Genomic DNA, 25,599 nt, shown 5'->3' with positions numbered 1-25,599 from the left:
GAGCGCAAGTGTGAATAAAGGTGGGGCACAGCCGGGAGGCGGGGTCCTCCGGTGGGGTTTATTGGGGAGTAGCAGTGGGTTGTGGGGTACCTGGGGGGTCCCGCCCCACCGCCGTGGGGGGAACCCGGCGTCTGGCTGCCCTAGGCACGGGGGAGATGCGAGATGATGCTCTGGACAGCCCCCGAGGTTGTGCCCTGTCCCCCGATGTCGGGTGTGTGCGTCTGGGGGTGGAGCCAGCCGTTGGGGTGGGGCTTGTTGTGACCCCGCCACAGGGGAGGGGGACCCGTGCCCCTGGAAAGGGGGTGGGGGCGGGACTTACCCGGGGATCATCCAATGAGGCAAGGACAGCCTGGCGGATGGTGGAGGCGTGGCTGTGCAGCCTGGGGGAGGGGCAACCGGGGGCCACGCCCACATCAGCAAGCTGTGCCCACAGGGTGTGATCTGCCCTACCATGCAGGCCCCACCCCTCCGCAGTCCCAGACCTTGCTGAGGCCCCGCTCCCTCACCCAGCCCCTCCAATGGGGCCCCTCCCTCCAGCAGAAACCCTGCCTCCATGCTCTAAGCCCCACCCCTTGGTTGTGGCCCCACCCACTCAGCCCCTCCCCAAGGCTGTCACTGCCCCCCACAGGCCAGGCCCCGCCCCACCGGAGGTGGTCCAGCATCATGCAGGCAGCGAGCAGGGCGGCCGTGGGGTTGGCGATGTTGCGGTTGGCGATGCTCTTCCCCGTGTTACGCGTCGCCTGTGGGGGGGGGGGCAGGGGGTGACTGGGGGGTCCCCGGCGTCCCGGGGCCCCTCCCCAGGGTCCCCCCCCAGCCCCTGAGGGCCCCCGCAGGGCTCCCCACTCCAGTCCTCCCCAAGTTGCCCCCGTGCCTCCTCAGTGCTCCCATGACCCCCACCAGCCCCCCCCCCCCCACCACCAGGACCCTCCCAGCACCCAACGCCCCCCCCCCAGCTCTGTGGTGGCAGTAACTGGGGCCAGGGCCTCCCCGATGTCCCCCCCGGGGCCCCCCCAGACCCACGGTCTCGAAGACGGCGTAGTCGTGACCGTAGTTGGCGCCGGGGACGAGGCCGGGGCCCCCCACCAGCCCGGCGCAGACGTTGTTGACGATGTTTCCGTAGAGATTGGGCATCACCATCACGTCAAACTGCTGCGGGCGCGACACCAGCTGGGGAGGGCGAGGGGTTACTGGGGCTACTGGGATCAGTGGGGCAGCAGGGCGGGGGGGGGGGGTGGGGCCCACCTGCATGGTGGTGTTGTCCACGATCATGCTGCGGAAACTGATCTCGGGGTACTCGGCCGCCACCTCCTGGCAGCACTGCAGGAACAGGCCGTCCCCCAGCTTCCTGTGGGGACAAGGGGGGATCAGCGGGCGCCCACCCCTCCCCGCGGGGCCCCCCCAACCCCCGACGCACATGATGTTGGCCTTGTGGACGGCGGTGACGGAGCGGCGGGAGGCGGCGCGGGCCAGGTGGAAGGCGTAGTGGGCGATGCGGCGCGAGCGCCCGGCCGTGATGATCTTCAGGCTCTCCACCACGCCCGCCACGCTCTGGGGACAGGGGGAACCGTCAGGGGCCCGGGGGTGGGGACAGGCTGGGGAGGGGCGGGGCTACAGAGGCTGGACACAGGGTACAAGCAGGCTGTGAGCGTGGCCTGGCCCTCTGGGGGTGTGGCTAGAGAGGTCCTGCTAGCCACCGGGTGGCGTTGCCAGCACGTGGGTGGCATAGCTATGACCAAGGGGGTGTGGCCAAGGCAGTGTATTCAGATAGGGGCGTGGCCATCACCCAAGGGTGTGAGCAAGGTGGTGTACCCGTGGGTAGGGGTGTGGCCAGTGCACAGGGGGTGTGGCCAAGGTAGTCTACTGTGTGTGGGTGTGGCCATCACACAGGGGGCGTGTCCACAGCAGTGTACCGTGTAGGTGTGGTCATGGGACAGGGGGCATGGCCAAGGCAGTGTGCTGGGGGGGTGTGGCCATGGCACAGGGGGCATGGCCAGACTGCAGGGGGTGTGGCCAGCACAGCGGAGCTCTCTTGGCTGGGCGTGGCCCTGCGGGGTCACAGCCTCAGGGGGCGTCACCATGGGCGTGGCCCACCTCATGCTCCAGGCTGCTGTACTCGCCCTCCGTGTTCTCCCGCACGATGAGGATGTCGATGTCGCGGTGCCGCGTCTCCACCCCGGGCAGGCTCTGGCAGTGGATCACGTTGGCGTACAGGTCCAGGCTGGTCCTGCCCCGCCCCGACACGCAAGTCAGGCTCCGCCCCTCGGCCACACCCCTCCCGCAGCTCCCAGCTCCCCCACCCCACTAACGCCCCACAGCGTCCCCCAGTTCCTCCCACCCCCGGTGGCTCTATAGCTCCCAGTCCCCCCCAGCAGCTCCCGGCTCTCACCGGATGAGGTTGTTACGGGACTTGTGGCTGGGAGGGAGGTTGTGGTTGGTCTCAATGTTCCCTAGGGAGGGGACAGAGACGGGGGTCAGGGGGTCCCCAAGCTGCCATGGGGCAGGTCCCCAGCCCCGCACTCACCCTTGAGGGCAACGCCGTTGCGGCGAATGGCCATGATGGCGTTGTGCACGTCGTCCTCAGGCGCCTCAGCGCTGACCCGCACCTCCTCGAAGTCCACGGGCACGCAGGCGTGCCTGGGGGGCGGGGAATGGCCCGGACGCCTGGGTCCCACGGACAGCCCGGACACCTGGGTCCTCGCTGGGAGAAGGAGGGGAGGGGGACACCCACCTGAAGACTTCCTTGACGTGCAGCATCAGTTCAGGGCCAATGCCATCACCGGGGATCAGCGTCACGGTGTGGCGGCCCCCATACTTGGCAGGGGGCGGCTGTGGGGACACCGGGGGGATGAGGACCCAGGCGTCCGGGCCCCCCTGTCCTCCTCCCCCTTGCCCCCCCGCTCCCGCATCCCCCGCCTGGGGAACCCAGGCATCCAGGCGCCCTCTGTGCAGACCCATGCATGCCCCGCCTCCCCACCACATGCTTTTGGGGTCCCCCCCACCCGGGGTTCCCCCCCCCCCAGTCTGGCCATACTCACGATGCTGGGCTGCTGCAGGGGCAGGCGGCCGTAGCGCGGGGGAGAAACGGGGGCAGTTAGTCACGGTGCCAGCAAACGGGGAGGGGGTGAGGAGGGAAAGGAGCCCCCCAGGCAATGCCAGGGCCCCACCAAACGCACCCCTGGAATCCACACAGCAAGAACAACATGCTTCCCCTGTACAGGCCCCAAGTACCCCAGCCAGAGCACGCTGGGAGCCCCCTAAGTAACCCCTGATCCCAAAGCAGGGGGCTCGCAGCCCCCGCCATGCCCCAGCCTCAATGAAGAAGCCAAGGGGGGGCCCCCAAGCCTCCCCCCACCCCTGAGAGGAGACAGGGTGGGTTTGGGGAACCTCCACCCCAGGACAGGGGGCACCCCATGGGACCTGTGACCCCGCTCCCTGCCCCACCCCGAGTGTTAGCGGGCCCTGGGCTATCAGCAGGGGAGAGACACCCCCCCCAGATGGGGCACTTACAGGTGGGAGGTGGCGCCGCTCGGCATCGTGGGAAATCCATGCCTGTGAGGGGGGGAGCGGTCACAGCCTGGGCGCCTGGGTCCCCCCCAGTCCCCCAAGGGACCCAGCCCCCCCCGCCAAGGGGGCCAGCACCCCCAAATGCCTCGTTAATGCAGCTGCTGCTGCTAATTAGGGTCTGCCCAGCCCCGAGATGGGGGACAGGGGGATCCCAGGGGTCACCTAGAGTGCAGCGGGTGCCCGGGTGCCCCTCATCTTCGGCCCCCCGCAGAGCATTCAAGGATTTAGCACCGGCCGCCCCCCCGCCCCGCTTTGTCACCCTCCCCAGCGGATCAGACACAGGGACCAACCTCCCCTATAAATATCAACCAATCAGAGAGGAAGGCGCTGCCCCGGCCCGCCCACTCGCGCGGCGCAGAGCCAATCAGCATTCGCCGGCCCGGGCGGCTCCACGGCAAGAGCCAACCAGAGCCCGAGCCACCTCACAGCTAGTCCCGCCCCGCCGCGCCGCCGCCTCCAATCAGGTCGCCGAAGTCCGCCTGCGCACCGCCCGCCCACGAGCTGGCCAATCAGAGCGCAGCAGCCCGCCACGGCCGCGGGGCCCGGCGCCCAGCTCCCGAGGGGCCCGGCGGGGGGTAGGACCGTCCCGCCGCCCCGGCACTCACCGGGCGTGGCCCCAGCACGGCCGGTACCCGGAGCCGCCGCACCGCTGCCAGCGCCGCCGCCATGGCCTCTCTCCGCGATTGCCGCCGCGCCGCTCTCGCGAGATGTCGTCACCGCCCGGGGACGGGGCTGGCGGAGCGCGAGATCTCGCGAGATTTCCCGCTTATCCCACCCCGCCCTCCCGTGCTTTCCCTCACGCCGCCGGCGGCGCCACAGAAGTCGTCGCGGTCATTTTGTGCCTGGGAGGCGCAGCCCGGCGGCGCATGCGCAGGGCCGCCCCGCGCGCGCTCCCTCAGAGGGGCGCGGGAGAGGCGGAGGCGCCCGCCATTTTGTCCTGGGCCGGCGGCACCCGTGCGCGGAGCCGATTCCCCAGCCGCGCTTCATCCCCGTTTTGGGGCGAAAAAGTACTAAACTCGGCGGAGACAGCCCGCACGGCTGTCCCACAGCGGTTGCCACGGAAAGGCCGAGGCGAAAGGCCCCTGGCCAGCGCGCTGCGCATGCGCCGGGGCGCGGCCGCGCCTTTCCTGGCGCCGCCTCCCGGCACCACATAAGTCGCGGCGGCCATTTTGTCCGGCCGGCGTCGGCGCCGCGCAGGTGCGCCGCTTGACCCCGCCCCCCCCGCGGCGACAGCGGCGGCGGCCGGGCCACGTCGCGCTCGGGGCAGGCGCCCGCGAAGGGAAAAGCGCGCTTCCCATTGGCCGCAGGGCGCGCGGCGGCCCGCCCCCGGAGACTGATTGGGCGCGCCGCGGCGGCAGGCGGCGCTGATTGGTCGCCGGGTGAGGGTCTGGGGCGGGAGGGTGGTGTGGCCGGCAGTCATGGCGGTCCTGGCGGTGCTGGCGGGGCTGCTGGCGTTGGCGCTCGGCGCCGCAGGTACGGGGAGACGCCGGCGGGCGCTACGGGGTGGGCGGGGGGTCCGGGGGCACCTGCGTCCCGAGGGGCTGGGGGGGTCCTGGGACAGCCGGGGCCGGGGGACTCTGTGAGCGTGGGGGGTCCCGGGACACTGGGCTGCTGTGAGGGCCGTGGGGCCGTCCCGGCTCCTGTGAGGGCCGTGGGGGGTCTCGGCGCTCCCCGGTCCTCACGGCCCCCCGCAGGCGAGCCGTGCCCCGAGCCCACCATCGTGCCCTCGTACTACACCACCTCGGACGCTGTCATCTCCTCTGAGAGCGTCTTCGTGGTGGAGATCTCGCTGGCCTGCAAGAATGGCGCACAGGTGAGTCCCCGCGGAGGGGCGGGGGGGGGCTGCCGGGCCCCCCCGTGTCTCACCGCTGGCCTTTCCTCGTAGAACGTGGCTCTCTACGCCGACGTCAACGGGAAGCAGTTCCCCGTCACCCGGGGGCAGGATGTGGGGCGCTACCAGGTGAGCCCGGGGTCCCCTGAGGAGGGCACCCGGGGGGTGCAGGGGAGTGTGGGGGTTCAGCGCTCTCCCCTCCCCCCCAGGTCTCCTGGAGCCTGGAGCACCGCAGCGCCCAGTCAGGCACCTACGAGGTGAAGTTCTTTGACGAGGAGTCGTACAGCGCCCTGCGCAAGGTGAGCCCTGCCACCCCGCGGCTGGGGTCCCTCTGGGGGGGCACCCCAGGGTGCCCCCAGCCCAGCTCTGATCCCCCTTTCCTCTCACCACACCCCCAGGCTCAGCGGAATAATGAGGACGTGTCCCGCATCCGACCTCTCTTTACCGTCAACGTGGATCATCGGGTGCGTTGGGAGGGTTTGGGGGTCCCTGTCAGTCTGGGGGGGTCCTTGCTGTGGCTGCCTCTGAATACGGGGAGGCTGGAGGTGCACGTGGGATTTTGGGCAGAAACCGGGGTGATTTGGGTGTGTTGGAGAGTCCTTAAATGTCCCGAGGGCATTGCTGGGGTGGGCGCTGGGGCTGCTCCTCCTCTCAGAGGGGGGGTTTGGGGGTTGGGAGGGGCTTGGGGGGTCCCCAGGGTCGTTAGGGGGGTGTTTTGGGGTGTTCCAAGGTTTTGGGGGGTATCACTGGGATTTTGGGGCTGGTTTTAAGGATGGGTGCAGAGCTCCCGGAGCCCTGTGGAGTTGAGGCACACTCCTGGGGGTTCAGGGGGTGGCGAGGAGGTTTTGGGGGGGGGGCGGGAGCATTTTGGGGGGCGGTGGTGACCCCCCTGTCATTTTGGCAGGGCGCCTGGAACGGTCCCTGGGTGTCGACGGAGGTGGTGGCAGCCGCCATCGGCCTCGTCGTCTATTACCTGGCCTTCAGCACCAAGAGCAGCATCCAGGCGTAGGCCCCCCCAAAAAACGGTCCCCCCAAACACGGTCCTCTCGAGGGGGTCCACAGCCTCTGGTGGGGAGTGGGGCACCCCTAAAGCTGCCCCCCCAGTAAAGACGCTGTGTCCCGTAAAAGCGGGGATGCTGTGGGGTGGGGCTGAAGGACCCCCAGAAATGGGAATAGCTGGCTGGGGCTGAACCCCAAAAATTGGGGAGCCCTCCAAGTTGGTGGTGTCCTCAGCATGGGGGAGGCCCCAAACTGGGGGTGGTCTACCTGTAACCCCCAAAATTGGGGGTCCTGAGGGTCTCCCCCATGATTCCTGCCTGGGGGGTGTCCCCAAATGCCATGCCCCCCCCCGTGGCTGTACCCCAATAAAGGTCTCCCCCCCCCCCCCATCTCCCTGTGTCTGTTCAGGGGGTGCCCTCCCCCTCTTAATCCTGCAGCGCCCCAGGCACGGTGGCTGATGACATCACACCCAACCCCAGACAGGGATGATGTCATCAGTGACAAAGCGGTCTGACCTCACGGTGGGGGCGAGGGGGCAGCTTGGGGGTTCCTGGCTCTGTCTGGGGGGGGCTGCCGGATGCCTGGGTTCCCTGGAGGAGGGGTGAGCCCCCCCCAGATGCCTGGGTCCTCCCTGGGATGGGGGGGGGTGTTTCCCATCATCTCCTGGGCAGCTGCCAGAGTCTGACTGCCAGGAAGGAGCGGGACTGGGGCGTCATTGCGCCCCCCCCGCGCTGGGGAGGGCACCCAGGCGTCCGGGGGGGCTCCCCTCCCCCCTCACAGGGCACCCAGGCGTCCGGGGGGGCTCCCCTCCCCCCTCACAGGGGACTCAGGCATCTGGGGGGCTTCCCCCCGCCCCCCACAGGGGACCCCGGCGTTGAGGGGGGGGCTCAACCCCACCCTACTGCCCTCCCTCGGGGTCTGGGCCCCCCCCGGGCGCTCCCACCCCACCGATGGCACAGGGTGTGGCCGGGGGGCGTGTCCCATTGCCGGTGGGGCGGGGCGGGGGGCGGGGGCACCCCGGCGGTGGGCGGGGCCTACGGGCGGATTATGTCAGCCCCGCGGCAGCCGCAGCCCCGAGCTGGGAGCGGCGCGAGCAGGTAGGGCCGGGGGGGGGCCGCGATGGGGGTGCGGTCCCCGCGGGGCTGCGGCTGCCCGGGGGGTCTCGGGGCGGGGGCCGGGGCTGAGGGGAAGGGCTGTCGGCGGGGGGATTTACGGGGCAGGTGGCGCTGAGGGGAAGGTGCGTCTGCGGGGGTCCCGTGGGGCTGGGCTGAGGGGAGCGGGGGGGCGTCCTGGGCGAGGCGGGAAGCGCTGAGGGGCTGTGGCTCTGTGGGACGGGAAGCGCGGAGGGGCCGGGGCTGAGGTAAAGGTGGCTCTGTGGGGTGTCTATGGGGCTGGGCTGAGGTAAAGGTGGTTCTATAGGGTCTGTATGGGGCCGGGCTGAGGTAAAAGTGGTTCTATAGGGTCTGTATGGGGCCGGCCTGAGGCAAAAGTGGTTCTGTAGGGTCTCTATGGGGCCGGGCTGAGGTGATGGTGGTTCTATAGCATATCTATATGGGACTGGGCTAGGGTAAAAGCATCTCTGTGGGGCCGGGGCTCTGTGGGGAGGGGGGCTCTGGGGTCCTCCCTGAGGCGGGAAGTGCGGAGGGGCTGCAGCTCCGTGGGGCGGGTGGCGCTGAGGGGCCGGGGCTGAGGTAGGGGTGGCTCTATAGGGTCTCCGTGGGGCTGGGCTGAGGCAGTGGGGTGTCTGTGAGGCCAGGGCTTTGTGGGGAGGGGGCTCTGTGAGGCTGGGCTGAGGCAAAGGGAGTCCTATGGAGGCTCTGAGGGGCCGGGGCTGTATGGGGAGGGGGTTTAGGGGGCCTTTATGGGGCTGAAGCCGAGCAGGGAGGGGGGTTAGCCTGTCTCTATGGGGCCAGTTGCCTCTGGGTGGGGGTCCCTGCTGTCTGCTGTGGGGCCAGGAGGGTCTCCATGGGGTCTCTATGGGGCCAGGGAGTTCTGTTGGGGGCTCTGTAGGGTCTTCACTGCGTCTCTATGGGGCCAGGGAGCTCTGTTGGGGGCTCTGTAAGGTCTTCACTGGCTCTCTGTGGGGCCAGAAAGCTCTGTTGGGGGCTCTATAGGGTCTCCACGGGGTCTCTATGGGGCCAGGGAGCTCTGTTGGGGGCTCTATAGGGTCTCCACGGGGTCTCTATGGGGCCAGGGAGCTCTGTTGGGGGCTCTATAGGGTCTCCACGGGGTCTCTATGGGGCCAGGGAGCTCTGTTGGGGGCTCTATAGGGTCTCCACGGGGTCTCTATGAGCCCATGGAGCTCTGCTGGAGGCTCTGTAGGATCTCCATGCAGTCTCTATGGGGCTGGGATGCTCTATAGGGTCTCCATAGGGTCTCTGTGGTGACAGGGACCGCTGGGGGGGCTCTGTAGGGTCCCCATAGGGTCCCTAAGAGGCTGGGGGGCTCGAGGGGGGAGCTCTATAGGGTCTCCATAGCATCCCGGCCCGCGTCCAACAGATGGGTGGGGCCGGCGGGGGGGTGACGGGGGGGGTGTGGGCCCGTGTGCGGCACACGCGTGTGCGGGGGACACACGCACACGATGTTACCGGTCCCGACAGCTGCCCCCGGCCCCGTCACCCCACGGCCGCCCCCCGCCGCCGTGATGGGCCCCGGCGCGTGGGGCTGGGGGCGGGGGGGGCGGACGCCTGGGTCCCTTGGGGGGTGCCGGGGCGCCTGGGGCACCCCCCCATCCCCGTCATTTCCCTACAGGTGCCACGGGCCCGCCCCTCCCCCCACCTGCAGCACCCGCACGCCCGGGGTTTTTTTGGGGGGGGGGGGGTAGGGAGGGGCCCGGACGCCTGGTCCCCTTCTGTGGGGGCGGGGCGGGTGTGGGGCGCCGGGTGCCGGCGGGGGGGTGTGTGTCACTGCCCGGTCCACCCCAGCCCGCCCCCCCCCAGGAATGCGGGGTCAACAAGGGACCCTTGTTCCCGCCGGGGCCGCCCCCGCTTCCTCCCCGGGGGCCCTCCCGGGGCGGGGGGGGGTTGGCGAGGGGGGGGCCGGACGCCTGGGTCCTCTCGGGGCTGGGAGGGGCGGGGCGGGCTCGGCCGCCTGGGTCCCTCCTGCGGGAGGGAGCTGTCCCGGGCGCCTGGTCCCTGTCCAGGGTGCTGACGGGGGGGGGGGGGGGGGGGCGCTCGGCCTGGGTCCCCTGCGGGGGGGGGTGGAGGGGATGGAGCGGGGGGGTCGCTCGGACGCCTGGGTCCCCTGCGGGGGGGGAGGGGATGGAGGGGGGGGGTCGCTCGGACGCCTGGGTCCCGAGCCAAGGTGACAGGTTCCCTCATTAGCCGTTGCCATGGTAACGGGCGCATCCATGGGGGGGAGGGGAGGCGGTGGCCGCCACACAATGGAGCTGGGGGGGCGGGGGGGTCCCGGACGCCTGGGGGGCCCCCCCCCGCCCCGGGGGGGCTGACAGCCCCCACCCCACCCGAGTCACCCCGTCGCCCCCCAGGGCCCCGCTGCCGCCGGCCCCGGCCATGGCTCTGCCCCGGGGGCTCGGCCTCCTCCTGCTGCTGGTGCTGGGGGGGCCCGGCGCCGCCATCACCATCCCCCCGGAGTGTGAGTGGGGCGGGGGGCCTGGGGCGGGGATGGGCTTGCACGCTTGCACGAGGGCCGCTTGCACGAAGGCCACCCGCCCCCTTGCACGAGGACCCATCACACGCTCGCCCCCTTGCACGAGGACCCCTTCCAAGCATGCCCCCTCGCACGAGGACCCCTCGCACGCTCGCCCTCCCCACCTCGCACGGCCGCTCTCGAGGGCCCTGTGGCCCTGCACGCCTGGGGGGAGCCCCGCGCTCACCGCTGTGTCTCTCCCCCCTCTGCTCCCCTGGGATGGTGCAGACGATCTGCACGAGCGTGAGTCTGGGGGGTCCTGGGGGGGTCCTGGGTGGTTCTGTGGTCCCTGGGGGGGGGTCTTGGGGGGCCTCTGGGTGGCTCTGAGGACTCTGTGGGGCCTAAGGAGGGTCCCTGGGGTCTCCAGGGGGGTCCCTGAGGTGCCCAGGGTGGTGTCCAGCTTCTTGGGTGGTCCCTATGGGGTCCCTGAGGTCCCAGTGGGGTCCCCAGGGGGTGCCATGGTGGTCTGTTGGGGGGCTGGGGTCCCCAAGTGTCTTCGGGGGGCTCCTGGGGGGCCCTGAGGGGGTTCCTTGGGGGGTCCTGAGGGCCCTATGGGGGTCCTGGGGAGTCTTGGGGGTGCCTGGGTTGTCCCCAGAGGTGCTGGGGTGTCCCGGGGGGTCCCACCTGCTGACCCCCTTCCAGTCCTGCAGCCCCCTGAGCTGACGGAGCAGCCCCTGGAGCAGCTCGTCGTCTTCCCCAGCGACGACATCGTCCTCAAGTGTGCCGCCACCGGCAACCCCCCTGTCCAGTGAGTGTCCCCTTCGTGTCCTCCCCCCATGTCCCCCCCGTGTCCCCCCATGGTGACGGTGACGCCCGCGCTGCAGGTACCGCTGGACGCGGGAGGACCAGCCCTTCATCCCTGAGGAGCACCCTGGGGTGACGGTGGCCGCGGGCGTGGGGACCCTGGTCATCAACGCCAGCCAGGCCGGGCGCCTGCAGGGCCGCTACCGCTGCTTCGCCACCAACGCCCTGGGCACCGCCCTCTCCCTGGAGGCCCGCGTCATCGCCGAGAGTGAGATGGGGACCCCAAACCCCCCGGGCACCCCAAGTCCCCCCCGGCGTCCCCCCGGGCAGCCTCCACCCCCTCCTGGGCCCTTCCAAATCCCCCGTATCCCCCTCCTAGGTGACCCAAAGCCTGCCCTGAGAGTCCCCTAAATTCCCCCTGAATCCCCCACAAGCTGCCCTGGCGTCCCCTAAATCCCCCCAGGGTGCCCCAGAGCCCCCTGAGGGTCCCCTAAATCCCCCCAGAGCCCAATGGAGGTCCCCTGAAATCCCCCTGGGAGCCCCCAGATCCCACAGGGTCCCCCTAGATCCCCCCCACCCTGATTTCCCTGTCGCAACCCCTCACTCAAGGCCCGGACACCAGTGTCCCTGGCTGGTTTGGGGGGACGGGGGGAATCCCCTGGACACGGGGGTCCCTGGCTGGTTTGGGGGGGCGGGGGAAGACCCTGCATGTGGGGGTCCCTGGCTGGTTTGGGAGGGTGAGGGGAACCCCCCGGAAGAGGTGGTCCCTGGCTGGTTTGGGGGGGGGCAGGGGGAACCCCCCAGACACGGGGGTCCCAAGCTGGTTTGGGGGGCCCCCCGGACGCCCGTGCCCCCCAGCCGTTGTGGTCCCCAGACACACCGCAGTGGCCCAAGGAGAAGGTGATGCCGGTGGAGGTGGAGGAGGGGGACCCCGTGGTACTGCCCTGTGACCCCCCCAAGAGCGCCGTGCCCCCCAAGATCTACTGGCTCAACAGCCGTGAGCAACCGGGGCGGGGCTCAGGGCGGGGGGGGCTGATCCTGCGCTCCTTTTTCATGGCTCCCCCTGCACCCTCTTATCCCCTCACCCCGCTGCACCCCCATACTGCCCCTGGCACCCCCAACCCCTCTGCACTCCCTTACCCCCATAATCGCCACTGCACCCCCATAACTCCCCTGTATCCTGTTGCACCCCTGGGATGCCCCTGCACCCCATTGCATCCTCCTCAACCCCATGGGACCCCCACTGATTCCCCCTGCACCCCATTGCACCCCCCCAACCCCATTGCACCCCTACAACCCCACAGCACCCCTGGGGTCCCGCTACCCCTCACCGCTCCCCGTCCCCCCAATAATCCCCTGGGCCCCCTTGCCCCTCACTGCGCACCGTCACCCTCCTGACACGGCATTGCACCCCACATCCCCCTCCCAAGCGTGCTGCCCCCCCCATTTCCCCACCCCCTGTGCCCCCCACAGGCAGGGCGGGGGCCTGGGGGCGGCAGGGACTCCCTGACGCCCCCGTGTCCCCCCCAGGCATCGTGCACATCGCGCAGGACGCCCGGGTGAGCATGGGGCAGGACGGGTTCCTCTACTTCGCCAACGCGCTGGCGGGCGACAGCCACCCCGACTACATCTGCCACGCCCACTACCTGGGACCCCGCACCATCATCCAGAAGGAACCCCTCGACCTCCGCGTCGCCCCCAGTGCGTGGGGGGGCCGGGACCCCCAACTTCCCCCCGCGACCCCCAGAGCCTCCCCAGATCCCAGCTCCCCTGGGGACCCTCTAACCCAGCAAAGGATTCTCCTAAAGTCACTTCTACGGGACCCCCCCCAAACTGTTCCTACAGATGCCCCCAAAATCACTTTGATGGGACCCTGTCTAGGGGACCCCACCTTAAAATCTCCCCCTAAAACTCTCCTACACCCCCCTGGCACCATTAAAACTCCCCATCCCAGGAGAAGCCCCTCCAACCCATGGGGGCCCCCCACAGAGGACCCCGCTTTGGGATCTCCCCCCTCTCCAAGCCCCCTGGGGGGTTCGGGGGGGGGTGTCTGTTGGCTTATGGGGCATCCCTGGAGCTCTGGAGGGGGGTTCCTTGGTGTATGGGGGGGTCTGCAGGAGTATGGGAGGGGCTGGGGGGGCTCTTGGTGAATGGGGGGCTCCTCACGAATATGGGGAGGGGCCTTGGGGCTCGTGAGGGGAGCTGTTGGTGTATAGAGAATCCCTGGGGTTGGAGGGGGTCCCTCGGTGTATGGGGGGGTCCGCAGGAGCAGGGGGGGGCTCTGAGGTTCTGGGGGGGTCTCTGGGGGTGCCCTCCATCCCCACTAACCCCCTTCCCCCCCCAGGTAACTCGGTGCAGTCTCGCCGTCCCCGGCTTGTGGTGCCCCGGGACCCGCAGCCCCCCCACGTCGCCCTGCGGGGGGGCACCCTGGTCCTCGAGTGCATTGCCGAGGGGCTGTGAGTCGGGGGGGTCCTGGGGGGGGGGGCCTGGGAGTGTTGGGGAGGTCCTGGAGGGTCCTGGAGAGTCCCTGGGGTGCTGAGGGAGGGCCAGGGGGCATCGTGGGGCCCCGGGGTGTCCCGGCCCCCCCGGTGACGCAGGCCCCCCAGCCCCACGCCGGCAGTGCGGTGGCAGCGGCTGAACGGGCCCCTGCCGCGAGGCCGGGCCTCGCTGGAGAACTTCAACAAGACGCTGCGGCTGCGGGCGGTGGAGGAGGCGGACGACGGCGAGTACGAGTGCGTGGCCGAGAACAACCAGGGCCAGGCGCGCCGCAGCCACCTCGTCACCGTCGAGGGTACGGCGCGGGGGGCACTGGGGTGGGAGCTAGGGGCTCTGGGAGGCACTGGGACCTGCACGGGTAGGTGCCGGAGCACTGGGAAGGGGGCAGAGACACTGGGATTGGGACTGGGGGTAGCTGGGTGGCAGTGGGGTGGGCACTGGGAGTACTGGGGGGCACTGGCATGGGTGCTGGGGGGACAGGGGGGGCACTGGCGAGGGTGCTGGGAGCACTGGGAGACACTGGGGTGGGTGCTGGGGCAGGGGAGATGCTGGGATCCACTGGAGTGGGCACTGGGAACACTGGGAGACAATGTGAGGTGTTGGGGGGGTGCTGGGGGCACTGGGATCTCCTGCGGTGGTCAGCGGGAGATACTGGAAGACACTGGGGTGGGCGCTGGGGGGCACGGGGGCAAGTCCGGGGGGTTCGGGGGGCAGCAGGGGGGTCCCTGATGCCCCCCTGGCACCGCAGCGGCTCCGTACTGGGTGCGCCGCCCCCAGAGCGGGGTCTTCGGTCCTGGGGAGACGGCGCGGCTGGACTGCCTGGTGGAGGGCAAGCCACGGCCCCGCGTCACCTGGCGCCTCAACGGGGTCCCCATCGAGGGTACGGGGGCCGCCTCAGGGTCCCGGGGGTGTATTGGGGTCCCTGGAGGGTTGTTGGGGTCCCTGGGACAGTCCCTAGAAGGTGGGGGGGGGGGGTGCTGGTCTCCCTTGGGGGTTATTGGGGTCCCGGGGCTGAAGGGGTGGGTAGAGGCCCTGGGGATGGGGGTAGGGTCCCTTTGGGTGTCTCTGGCTTTTTTGGGTGGGATCCCTGGAGGCTGGAGGGGGTGTCGGGGGACCCTGTGGGGTTTTGGGGCTCTCTGGAAGATATTAGGGTCCGTATGCAAGATATTAGGGTTGCTGGGGGGAGTGTGGGGGTCCCCAGGGAGGCAGCGGGGTCCCTTGGGGGTGTGTGTGGGGTCCCCGGGGAGGCAGTGGGTTCCCTGGGGGTGTGTGGGGGTCCCTTGGGGGTGTGTGTGGGGTCCCCGGGGAGGCAGTGGGTTCCCTGTGGGTGTGTTGGGGTCCCTAGGGATGTGTGTGGGGTCCCCGGGGAGGCACCGGGTTCCCTGGGGGTGTGTGGGGGTCCCTGGGGGTGTGTTGGGGTCCCCGGGGAGGCAGGAGGGTCCCTGTGGGTGTGTTGGGGTCCCTAGGGATGTGTGTGGGGTCCCCGGGGAGGCACCGGGTTCCCTGGGGGTGTGTGGGGGTCCCTGGGGGTATGTTGGGGTCCCTGGGGAGGCAGGAGGGTCCCTGTGGGTGTGTTGGGGTCCCTAGGGATGTGTGTGGGGTCCCCGGGGAGGCACCGGGTTCCCTGGGGGTGTGTGCAGGTCCCTGGGGGTGTGCTGGGGTCCCCAGGGAGACAGCGGGGTCCCGCAGGTGCCCTCACCGCCCCCCCCGTTGCAGAGGTGCCGGGGGCCGGCCGGCGGGCGGTGCGGGAGGGGGCGTTGGTGCTGTCCCACCTGGAGCCCAACGACACGCTGGTGGCCCAGTGCGAGGCCCACAACCGCCACGGGCGCCTGCTGGCCAACGCCTTCGTCTACGTCGTGGGTGCGTGGGGGGGGCCCTCCCCCTGCCAAGGGCGTTCCCCCGGGCAACGGCATCCCTACGGCAACAGGCTGCCCCTGGCAACCATCCCTGTGGCGACGGCATCCCCCCGACAGCCGCCTCCTCCCTGGCGACTGTCCCCGCGGTGATGGCGTCGCCTTGGCGAGGGCATCCCCGGTGATGGTGTTCCCCGGCCACGGATGTGGTCCCCAATGCAACCACGTCCCCACGGCAACCACATCCTCGGGGCAACCGCATCCCCCTTGGCAGCCACATCCCCCCTTAGCAACCACATCCCCATGGCAACGGGGCCTGGCAACTGCATCCCCCCTAGCAACCGTCTCTGGGTGACACCCTTCCCTGGCAAACCCTTAGCAACCAGCCCCATGGCAACGCTGCCCCCCATAGCAGCCCCTTCCATTGCCACAGCGACCGGGCAACAGGCCCCTCACCTGTCTGTCACCATGGCAACCCAGCCTGGAGATGGTTGCCATGGCAACCTGCCTTATCAATCACTGCTTCCACAGCAACCCTACTGGGCCGCCTCTACGGCAACAGGGGGGTACCTGTTGCCATGGCGATGGCTGGGGCTGCCTCAATGTTCTGGGAGGGGAGTGGGAGGTTTGGGGGTGTCTGGGGGTCTTGGGTGGTGGATTTGGGGTCCCAGGGGGTCCGGGCACCCCGTTCACTGCCCCGCGTCCCCCCCAGAGCTGCCGGTGAAGATCCTGACACCAGATGAGACACTGTACGCAGTGGTGGAGAACCGGACGGTGTTCCTGCACTGCCAGGTCTTCGGGGCCCCCGCGCCCACCGTCGAGTGGTGAGAGCCCCCCGCCCCAGTCCCCTTTCAGAACCACCCCCGGGACCCCCAGTGCCCCCTCCGACGCTCTGCCCCCTCCGCCAGGCTGACACCGGGGCTGGAGCCGGCCCTGCAGGACGACCGGGCCTTTGTCTTCACCAACGGGACCCTGCGGCTGGGCCCGGCGGTGCGGGGGGACGGGGGGCCCTTCACCTGCCAGGCCCACAACGCCCACAGCAATGCCAGCGTCGTCGCCCACCTCGATGTCAAAGGTACCGGGACCCCCGGGGACACCCCTGGCGCTCCCAGGACTACCCTGGTCACTCACTGACCCCCTTGGGATGCTCCTTATTTCCCTGGAGCACCTTTGGGACCCCCAAATCCTTCCTCAGAGCCCCCCAGGGACCCCCTAAATCCTTCCTGGGACCTCCCAGGCTCTCCAATCTCCCCCAGATCCTTTCCAGAACTCCCTCGAACCTCCCAGGGACCCCTAAATCCTTCCTGGGCTCCACCAGAGTCTTCTTGGGAGCCCCCTGAGCCCTCCTGTGCCCTCCAAATCCTTCCTGAGGCTGCTACACCCTTCCTGGGATCCGCCCCAAAGCCCTTCCAGGGCCCCCCATGTCTTTCCTGGGCCCCCCAAGAGCCCTCCAGGGCCCCCCAAATCTTTCCTGGCATCCTCCAGCCCCACCAAGTCTCTTCTGGGATCCCCTAGAGCCTCATAGAGCCCCCCAGATCCTTCCTGATATCCCCAAGAGCCCTTTCGTGCCCCCAAAATCCTTCCTAAGACTCCTATATTCTTATTGGGACCGCCCCACACCCTGAGCCCTCCCAGATCCTTCCTGGGACCTTCAGAGCTCCTTCAGGTTCCCCCAAATTCTTCCTGGGACCCCCAGACACTCCAGGGCCCCCCCAAATCCTTCCCGGCACCCCTTGCCCCCCTGTTAACCCTTAGCCCTTGGCAGTGGCGACACGGATCGAGGTGCCCCCCCAGAGCACGATGGCAAAGAAAGGGGAGACCGTGACTTTCCGCTGCGTGGCCGCCTTCGACCCCGGGCTGGCCCCCCGCGGCCTCGAGTGGCGCCGGGACGGGCGGCTGCTGCGCGAGACGGCCGACAGCGACAAGTGAGGGGGCTGGGGAGGGTCTGGGGGGCCCCGCGACCCGCCTGGGCGGCTGACAGCACCCACCCCCTCCCCGCAGGTACTCGCTGACTGGGGACACGCTGACGGTGGCCGGGGTGGACTACGCCGACCAGGGGACCTTCTCCTGCCGTGCCTGGACCCTCCTGGATGCCGTCGAAGCTGAGGCGCAGCTCCGCGTCGTGGGTGAGCTCACGGCTGGGTCTGCCCTGGTTCTGCCCCCATTACCCCGATTCTGCCCCCCTTACCCCAGTTCTGCCGCAGTTATGCCCCAGTTCCCCCTGGTTCTGCTGTGATTCTGCCCCAGTGACCCCCGTTCTGCCCCACTGCCCCCCACTAACTGCCCTGCCTCCCCCAGGCCGGCCGGGCCCCGTGCGAGAGCTGCAGGTGCTGGAGGTGGGTGAGCGCCAGGTCCGGCTCACCTGGACCCCGGGGGACGAGCACAACAGCCCGGTGGAGAGTAAGGGGGGGCTGAGGGGGGTCTGGGGGGTCCCGGGGGTCTCCAGGGTGGGACCGAGCAAAGATCAGGGGGACCTAGGCTCTCTGGGGGGGGCTATGGGGAGGTCAGGAGGTGTCAGGGGGCAGTTCAGGGCTGGTGGGAGCTGGTGGGGGTCTGGAGGGCTTCAGAGGATCCTGGGGGGATTTGGGGTGTCTGAGGGGAGGGTCAGGGTGGTCTTGGGGGGGTTCAGAGGTCATAGGAGGGAGGCTGGGGGGTTCAGAGAGAACCAGTGGGGTTCAGGGGGTCTCCTGGTGTTTGGGGAGAGGTCTGGGGTTGTTGGGGCTGGAGGAGGAGGGCAGAGGTGGTGGGGATTTGGGGGTGCTGGGGGTTTTGGGGGGCACCCCTAACCCCCCACCCCCCAGAGTTCGTGGTGGAGGAGGAGGAGGGCATCTTCGCACCCGGGCGCTTTGTGGAGCGGCTGACGGTGCCGGGGGAGCAGCCCTGGGCCCCCCTCACCCTCTCGCCCTACGGCCGTTACCGCTTCCGGGTGCTGGCGGCCAACGCCTACGGCCGGGGGGAGCCCAGCGCCCCCAGCGCCCCCATCTCCACCCCCCCCGCGGGTGAGTGCCCCGCTGGGACCCCAAAACCCCCATCTCCACCCCCCCTGTGGGTAAGTGCCCCCCAAATTCTGCCCGGGGACCTGCAACCCCTCCCCGTGCCCCATTGCCGCCCCCTGGCGGTAAGTGCCTTCCCAGGCACCCTGGGGACCCCAAAACCCCTTTGCCCCCCCCCAGGTAAGATTCCCCCCAAATGCTCCTGCGGACCATGAAACCTCCCCCAAAGGGACCCCCAAACCCCCCAGGGGGACCCCAAACCCTATCCCCACATCCCCATATCCCACACCCAACTGGTACTGACCACCCAAAGGGGTTGGGGGTGTGTCTCTGAGCCCCACCCCAAGGGTCTGTGGAAATTTGGGGGGTCTCTAAGTCTCCGTCCCCCTCCAGCCCCCGAGCACAACCCTGGGGGCGTCAAGGGTGAAGGCAACGAGACCAACAACCTGGTCATCACCTGGCAGGTACCGGGGACCCAGGTGTCCGGGAGGGGGGGCTGCGGGGAGCCGGGGGGGGACCAGGGATCCCAGCTTGGGGGGGCTGGGGGACGCCAGTGGGGGTTTGGGGGGATCAGGGTGGGGCTGCAGCAAGTTTGGGAGGGGTGGGAAGGCGTAAGGCTGGTTTAGGGGCGGCTTGGGGCAGGTTTGGGGGGCTCTGGGGGCCTCAGGGAAGAGTTGGGGTCTCTGGGGTGCTTGGGATGGGCTCAGGGCAGGTTTGGGGGGCTTGGGGGATCTTGGGATGGGTTTGGGGGGGTCTCTTCAGCTTGGGGCAGGTTGGGGGGGGTCAGAGGGGCCCGGAGCTAGTTGGGGGGTTTTCTCTGTCTCAGGCCAGGTTCTGGGGGACGTGGGGCAGGTTTGGGGGGGATCCCCTCTATCTCGGGGGAGGTTTGGGGAGCTCAGGGGAAGCTGGGGGGGTCCCTCCAGGCTGGGATGGGCTTGGGGGACCGGGGGGGGTGGATTTGGGGGTTCGGGGGGGCGCTGAGGTCCTGCCTGTAGCCGCTGGCGCCGGGGGAGTGGAACGCGGCCGAGGTGCGGTACCGGGTGCAGTGGCGGGCGCTGGAGCCGGCGCTGGGCCGCTGGCGCGAGGAGACGGTGGGGGGCCCCCCCGTCGTGGTGGGGGGCACCCCCACCTTCAGCCCCTACGAGATCCGGGTGCAGGCGGTCAACGATGCCGGGAAGGGCCCTGAGCCCCCCATCATCGTCGGCTACTCGGGAGAGGACTGTGAGTCGGGGGCCCCCAAAACCCCCTGTGTGGAGTGGGGGGCAATTGTGGGGGCAGAGACACCCTCGGGGGGGCAGGACCCCTAATCTGTGGGTGCAGGGTAGGGGGACTGCAAATCGGGGGGTGCTGGGAGACCCCCCAACAGAGGAGGACCCCAAATTTGGGGGTACCAAGACCCAGAGGTGAGGGTCCCCAATTCTGGGGGTGGAGAGACCCCGGGGAGGGGGTGAGTCTCAGATCTGGGGGTGCTGAGAGACCCCAGGCTGGGGGGACCCTGAATCTGGGGTGCAGAGAGTTACAGAGAGGGGGAGACCCAGATCTGGGGGTGCATTTTGGGGGTCCGCTCTGGGACTAACCCATATTGGGGGTGCGGTTGGAGGGTCCCCGTTTTGGGGGGCCTCTATCTGGGGGTCTCTCAGGGGATGCCCCTGTCAGGGGTCCTCCGGGGGGTTTCACAGTCCCCCTGGTGCGTGGTTTTGGGGGCTCACACTGCTGCTTCCCCCCCCCCCCCCCCCCCCCAGTGCCGCTGGTGTACCCCGAAAACGTGGGGGTGGAGATCCTGAACAGCACCAGTGTGCGGGTGCGCTGGAGCCTGGCGGGGGGCCCCCGAGACCTGCGCGGGCACCTCCGGGGATTTCGGGTAAGGGGGGGCTGGGGGCGGACAGTGGAGGGGATTTGGGGGGCCAAGGAGACTGCTGGGGGTGGGGATGTGGGGGTACAGGGGGGCTGCTGGGGCTGGGGGGCAGGGCTGGGGGTACAGGGGGGCTGTGGGCTTTGGGGGGCGGTTCGGGGGCACCGAGGCAGTTTGGGGGGGTCCCTGCTGCCTGACTTGCCCCCCCCCCGCTCCCCGCCCTAGGTGCTGTACTGGCGCGAGGGCTGGGTGGGGGAGCGGGCGCGCCGGCAGGCCCCCCCCACCCCTCCCGGGGGGCACCCCGGGGTGCTGACGGTGCTCGGCGAGGCCAGCGGGGTGCTGCTGGGGGGGCTGCGCCCCTGGAGCCGCTACAGCCTCCGGGTCGTCGTCTTCAACGGGCGGGGGGACGGCCCCCCCAGCGATGAGATCCGCTTCGACACCCCCGAGGGAGGTGAGGCCCCTCCGGGGACCCCCACACCTCCCCCAGACCCCCAAAATCTGTCCTAGGGACCCCCAGGAGCCCCAGCCTTGTGTTGGGGATCCCAAAAAACCTCTGCAGCCTCCCCAGCTGCCCCTGAGAACCCCTAACTCCATCCCGGGGACCCCCAGCCCTGCCCAGGGGACCCCCAAATACCCCTGGAGACCCGCAACACCCTCCTGGCTCCCCTCTCTCCCCAGCATGGTTGTCCCCTCTCCCCATTTTGGGGGTCCCCTCTGTCCCCGGGGGACTCCCCACACTCCCAGGTTGGGGAACACCCGCATTGGCGGTTCGGGGGTCCTTGACGCTGCCCCCCACCAGTGCCGGGCCCCCCCGAGGAGCTGCACGTGGAGCGCGTGGGCGAGACGACCCTGGCCCTGGAGTGGAAGCGCCCGCGGCACCCCAACGGCGTCCTCACCGGCTTCCTGCTCCAGTACCGCCAGGGTCCGCTGCTGGGGGCACTGGGGGGCACTGGGAGGCACTGGGGGGCACTGGGAGCCTGGGGGGAGCACTGGGAGGGGACTCTGGGGGCACTGAAGGGAGCACTGGGAGCACAGGGCGGGCTTTAGGGTTGCTGCGAGGGGTACTGGGATTGCTGGGGGACACTGGGAGCTTGGGGGGGGCACTGGGGGGGCCGGGTGAGCTACTGGGAGCACTGGAGGGGGGACTAAGAGCACTGGGAGGGGGTACTGGCAGCACTGGGGGTGCTGGGGGGGAGTCTGGGGGTGTTTGGGGATTCTGGGGGGTATGTGGGGGTTTGGGGGGGCTTCAGGGGAGGTTGGGGGAGTGTGGGGGGCACGTGGGAATGTGTGGGATTGGGGGGGGCTTTGGGGGGACTTTGGGGGGCACATGGGAGTTTGGGGGGTGGGGGGGATTGGGGGGTTTGTGAGGGGGATTGTCTGGGGGGCTGCGGGGGGGTGTGTGGGGTGGGGGTGCTGAGGCTGCCCCACAGTGAACCAGACGGAGGGGGGGCTGCCCTACGAGATCTCCTTCCCCGCCGGGACCCTCAACACCACCCTGGGGCGCCTGGCCCCCCGCGGCCGCTACCGCTTCGCCCTGCATGCCCTGACCCGCCTGGGGCCCGGCCCCGCCCTGCTGCGCCAGGGCAGCCTGCTCCCCGAGCCCGGTGGGTACCCCGACACCGCCGGGGGGGCCTGACACCGCCGGGGGGGGCTTGAGACCGCCGGGGGACCGCGAAACCACCAGAGGGGCCCCGAAACCGCCACGGGGTGTGCTGAGACCCCTGGAGAGACCACCACGGGAGCCCCAAATCACCACGGGGGGGGGGGGTCTGGAAATGCCGGGGGAGGCCTTGAGACCCCCGTGGGGGACCCTGAGACCCCCATGGGGGGCCCAAAGTGCCGAGGAAGGGCTGAACCTGGGGGTGCTCCGTCCTCGAGGACCCCAATAGCCGGGGGACCCCAGATGCTGGCTGCTGTCCCCACCGCATCGGGAGCTGCACGCGGGGTCTGGTGAACACGGGGGAAGAGGGGATCCCCCCGTTTTGACTGAGCCCTCGCCCCCCCCCGCAGTGCTGCCGGTCCTGGGGAGCGTGGTGGTGGGTGAGGTGGGGGAGGACTTCACCGTCCTGCACTGGACCCTCGCCCACCCCCAGGCCAACATCGAGTTTGAGGTCCAGTACATGAGCAAAACCAGTAAGTGCAGCCCACTGGGACCAGGGGAGAGTTGCTATGGGGGGTTTTGGGGGTCCCGTGTGGGGTTTTGGGGCTCCTGAGTGGGGAGAGGTGAGGCAGGGAGGGGGGAAATGGGGACTGGGGAGTCCCACGTGGGACCTGGGGGGCTCTGAGTGAGGAGGGGTGGGATTTGGGCTGTCCTTGGGTAACGTCAGCGGGGGGGGGGGGTTGTGGGGTGAGGTGGGGTCCCACAGGGGGTTTGGGGGAGCCTCTGGGTACATTTGGGGGGGGGCGGAGCTTAGGATGTCCCAGGAAAGAGCAGGGGAGGGGTGCGGGGGTCTCCCGTGGGGCTCTGGGTGCTGGGGGAGGCGTGAGGGGGGTCTCCCCGCTGTCCGTGACCCCCACCCCCCCCGCAGCGGAGGAGCCCTGGCGCACCTCGGGGCGCGCCAACTCCTCGCTGGGGCTGTACCGCCTGGGGGACCTGCGCCCCGGCACCTCCTACCGCGTCCAGTTCGTGGGGCGCAACCACTCGGGCGAGCACGTGGCCTTCTGGGAGAGCGAGGTGCAGACCAACGGCACGCGTGAGTCCCCCCGGACCCCCCCCGCCTGCTCGCGGGCCCCCCCCAGACACGCTTTCCTCCTGTGGGCAGCTTCGAAACCGCCACTGATGCACCGGGGACCCACAAAACCGACTTTTTCCACCCGAGGGCACCCCTGAAACCATGTCTGGCTTCCTCGGGAAACCTCAAAACCCTCTTTTTCCCCCTGAGGGGACCCCTGAAACCACCTCTGGCTGCATCAGGGCACCCCAAAAACCCCTTTTCACCCTAACGGGACCCCTAAAACCTCTCCAGCTGCCTTGGGGAACCTTGAAACCCCCTTTTCCCCCAAGGAGACCCCCTGAAACCCCTTTTCCCCTGAAGGGACCCCAAAACTGCTCCCATCTGCTTCAGGGCCCCACAAACCCCCTTTTCCCCCTGGAGGGACCCCCAGCTGCATCAGAGCCCCCTGAGACCCCCCCTTTTCTCCCCAAGGGGACCCCTGAAACCACCCCCAGCTGCTTCGGGTCCCCTCGAAAGCACCTTTTCCCCTGAGGAAGCCCCCCAATATCCCCCCCCGAGCGCACGGGGGTCCCCCGAAGATGCTCTATCCCCAGCCAGGCCACTCGGGGGGTGTTGGGGGGGGTCCCCGAAGCCGGTTGCCCCCCCTGCTGTTGACACCCCCCCGTGCCCCCCCAGTGGTGCCGAGCCCCGCTGGCGGCTTCGCCACAGAGGGCTGGTTCATCGGCTTCGTCAGCGCCGTGGTGCTGCTGCTCCTCCTCCTCCTCATCCTCTGCTTCATCAAGCGCAGCAAGGGGGGCAAGTATTCGGGTGAGCCCACAGCCCCCCCGGCCCCCCCCGGCTCCCTTGGGACCCCGCAGACTCCCCTGGGGCACCCTTGAGGCAATAGAGGGTTTCCTGGAGGGTTTGGGGAGGGGTCCCTAAGTTATGGAGGGGTCCCCCTAATTTGCGGGAGGGGTCCCCAAGGCTGGGGGGGTTATTTTGTGGGAGGCTTGGGGCGGGGGGGGACACTTGGGGGGCGCTCCAAGGCTTTAGGGGGGGCTGGGGGGGGTGTTCCTTAGGCGTGGCGGAGTCCCCGAGCCTTGAGGGAGTGCAGGGGGGGTCCCCGTAGTTGGGGGGTGCCGCCCCCCCCGAACCGAGCCGTGCCCCCCCAGTGAAGGACAAGGAGGACACGCAGGTGGACTCGGAGGCCCGGCCCATGAAGGACGAGACCTTCGGGGAGTACAGGTGAGGGGCGGGGATATGCAAAGCAGTAGGTGGGGCGGGGCCTCGAGGGGTGGAGTCTGACGGGGCGGGGCCTCGAGGGGTGGGGTCGGACAGGGGCGGGGCTGAGAGCAGTGGGTGGGGGCAGAGCTGCTGGGCGCCCTCTGCTGTACCCCGCTGAACTGCCCCCTTCCTTCACTAATTTGCCCCCCCAGTTGCCCCCTCTCACTAATTGCTCACCTCCTCGTTAACTGCCCCCCCCTGCTGATTGCTCCCAGGGGCGGGGCTTCAGCCCCAGCCTCTTCCCCCCCCGCTTTTGCCCCCCCCTGACGCTCTGTCTCTCCCCGCTGCCGCCTTGGCTAACACAGGTCCCTGGAGAGGTAAGGGGGGGCTGAACCCCTGGGGGGCCGAGCCCCTGGGGGCCGGGGGGGTCACTGCATCCCTGGGGGGGCTGCCGGGCCCCTGGGTCCCTCGGGGGGAGGGGGGGGGCTGTACAAGGCGGGGGTCCTCATGCATGTCCCCCCGTTGCAGCAGCCACTCGCATGCCCTTGCGCCCCCCCCGTCCCATCCTGGTGCCCCGTCCCTGCGTCCCCCAGCGTGGGGGTGGTGGCAACGGGGGCGATGGTGGCGGTGGCGGTGGCAATGGGTGGTGGTGGCAATGGGGCGGTGGCAATGAGGTGGTGGTGGTGGCAATGAGGTGGCGGTGGTGTCAGTGGGGGTGGCGGTGGCGATGGGGTGGCGGTGGTGTCAGTGGGGGTGGTGATGGGGTGGCGGTGGTGGTGATGGTGACGGTGCGGTGCCGGCACAGCGACGGCGAGGAGAAGGCCTCGGGCAGCTCGGGGCGGTCGCTGGGGGCCACCGGGGCAGCGCTGGGCAGTGACGACAGCCTGGCGGGGTACGGGGGCAGCGCCGACGTCCAGTTCAACGAGGACGGCTCCTTCATCGGCCAGTACAGCGGCGCCCGCGGCACCGCCGCCGGCAGCTCTGGCCCCGCCAGCCCCTCCGCCGCGCCCCCCCTCGACTAGCCGGGACGCCCCGGGCTGGCGGGGACGGGGAGCCCCCACGGAGCTGGGGAGCCCCTCATGGCATTGGGGGACCCCCCCCAAGGCACTGCGGGAGCCCCCACGGCAACGTGGGAGCCCCCGCAGCACTGGGGAACGCCCCCCGGCACTGGGGACTCCCCCCATGGTAAAACGGGAGCCCCCACGGCACTAGGGGAGCCCCCCCAGTGCTGGGGACCCCCCACAGCAATGGGGACACCCCCCCCCATGGCAAACTGGGATCTCCCCCGGCACTGGGGACTCCCCCCATGGTAAAATGGGACCCCCCCCGGCACTGGGGATACCCCCCCAGTGCTGGGCCCCCCCCCCATGGCAGAATGGGGGCCCCCCACATGGCAAAATGGGGACCCCCCCCAGCACTGGGGACCCCCCCAGCACCGGGGCCACCCCCCCGGTGCTGGGGACTCCTCCCCCGGCAATGGGGACCACCCCATGGCAAAGTGGGAGCCCCCCCGGCACTGAGGACCCCCCCAAGCCAAAGGGGGTCCCCCAGAGCCTCCCCAGCAAAGGGCCCCCCCCCCAAGCCAGGGGGACCCCAACCCCCTCCTCACCCCCCCATTTAAGGGCCCCCCCCAGCCCCCCTCCACTGCCAAAGGGGGGGACCCCTAAGCGCCCCCCCCACGCCCTGTGCACTCGGGGGGCTGGAGCTGGCGGGGGGGGGACGGCCCCAAAAAGCGCCTCAC

The 25,599-nt window shown here is 70.0% G+C and overlaps 3 protein-coding genes across 3 annotated transcripts; 2 read left to right on the top strand and 1 right to left on the bottom strand.

Annotated features, from left to right (window-relative positions):
- Positions 1-45: 45 nt before the first annotated feature.
- On the bottom strand, positions 46-4,232 carry IDH3G (isocitrate dehydrogenase (NAD(+)) 3 non-catalytic subunit gamma). Its single transcript, XM_059835304.1, has 13 exons — positions 4,170-4,232; positions 3,508-3,549; positions 3,036-3,047; positions 2,729-2,826; positions 2,522-2,634; positions 2,387-2,447; positions 2,092-2,224; positions 1,415-1,548; positions 1,243-1,345; positions 1,021-1,167; positions 646-740; positions 320-380; positions 46-221 (listed from the first exon to the last, which is right to left on the bottom strand). The coding sequence occupies exons 1-13, from the start codon at positions 4,230-4,232 to the stop codon at positions 141-143; spliced, it is 1,143 nt and encodes a 380-aa protein (XP_059691287.1). The 3' UTR covers positions 46-140.
- A 750-nt stretch (positions 4,233-4,982) lies between these two features.
- On the top strand, positions 4,983-6,767 carry SSR4 (signal sequence receptor subunit 4). The gene is made up of 6 exons (XM_059835303.1): positions 4,983-5,037; positions 5,259-5,377; positions 5,450-5,524; positions 5,605-5,694; positions 5,794-5,859; positions 6,300-6,767. Exons 1-6 carry the CDS (start codon positions 4,983-4,985, stop codon positions 6,402-6,404), a joined length of 510 nt encoding a protein of 169 aa, XP_059691286.1. The 3' UTR covers positions 6,405-6,767.
- A 3,139-nt stretch (positions 6,768-9,906) lies between these two features.
- Positions 9,907-24,880, top strand: L1CAM (L1 cell adhesion molecule). Its single transcript, XM_059835302.1, has 27 exons — positions 9,907-9,988; positions 10,685-10,790; positions 10,867-11,054; positions 11,661-11,783; positions 12,317-12,487; positions 13,131-13,242; positions 13,393-13,577; positions 14,031-14,162; positions 14,999-15,142; positions 15,848-15,959; positions 16,044-16,210; positions 16,901-17,060; positions 17,137-17,261; positions 17,434-17,535; positions 17,937-18,134; positions 18,522-18,592; positions 19,124-19,349; positions 19,871-19,989; positions 20,206-20,431; positions 20,780-20,902; positions 21,411-21,584; positions 21,991-22,113; positions 22,509-22,673; positions 23,331-23,462; positions 23,807-23,879; positions 24,224-24,235; positions 24,664-24,880. The coding sequence occupies exons 1-27, from the start codon at positions 9,907-9,909 to the stop codon at positions 24,878-24,880; spliced, it is 3,768 nt and encodes a 1,255-aa protein (XP_059691285.1).
- The last annotated feature ends 719 nt before the right edge of the window (positions 24,881-25,599 follow it).

Source organism: Gavia stellata, unplaced genomic scaffold (genome assembly GCF_030936135.1).
Source record: "Gavia stellata isolate bGavSte3 unplaced genomic scaffold, bGavSte3.hap2 HAP2_SCAFFOLD_117, whole genome shotgun sequence".
Classification (NCBI taxonomy): Eukaryota; Metazoa; Chordata; class Aves; order Gaviiformes; family Gaviidae; genus Gavia; species Gavia stellata.
This window is presented reverse-complemented; position numbering and strand designations above follow the sequence as displayed.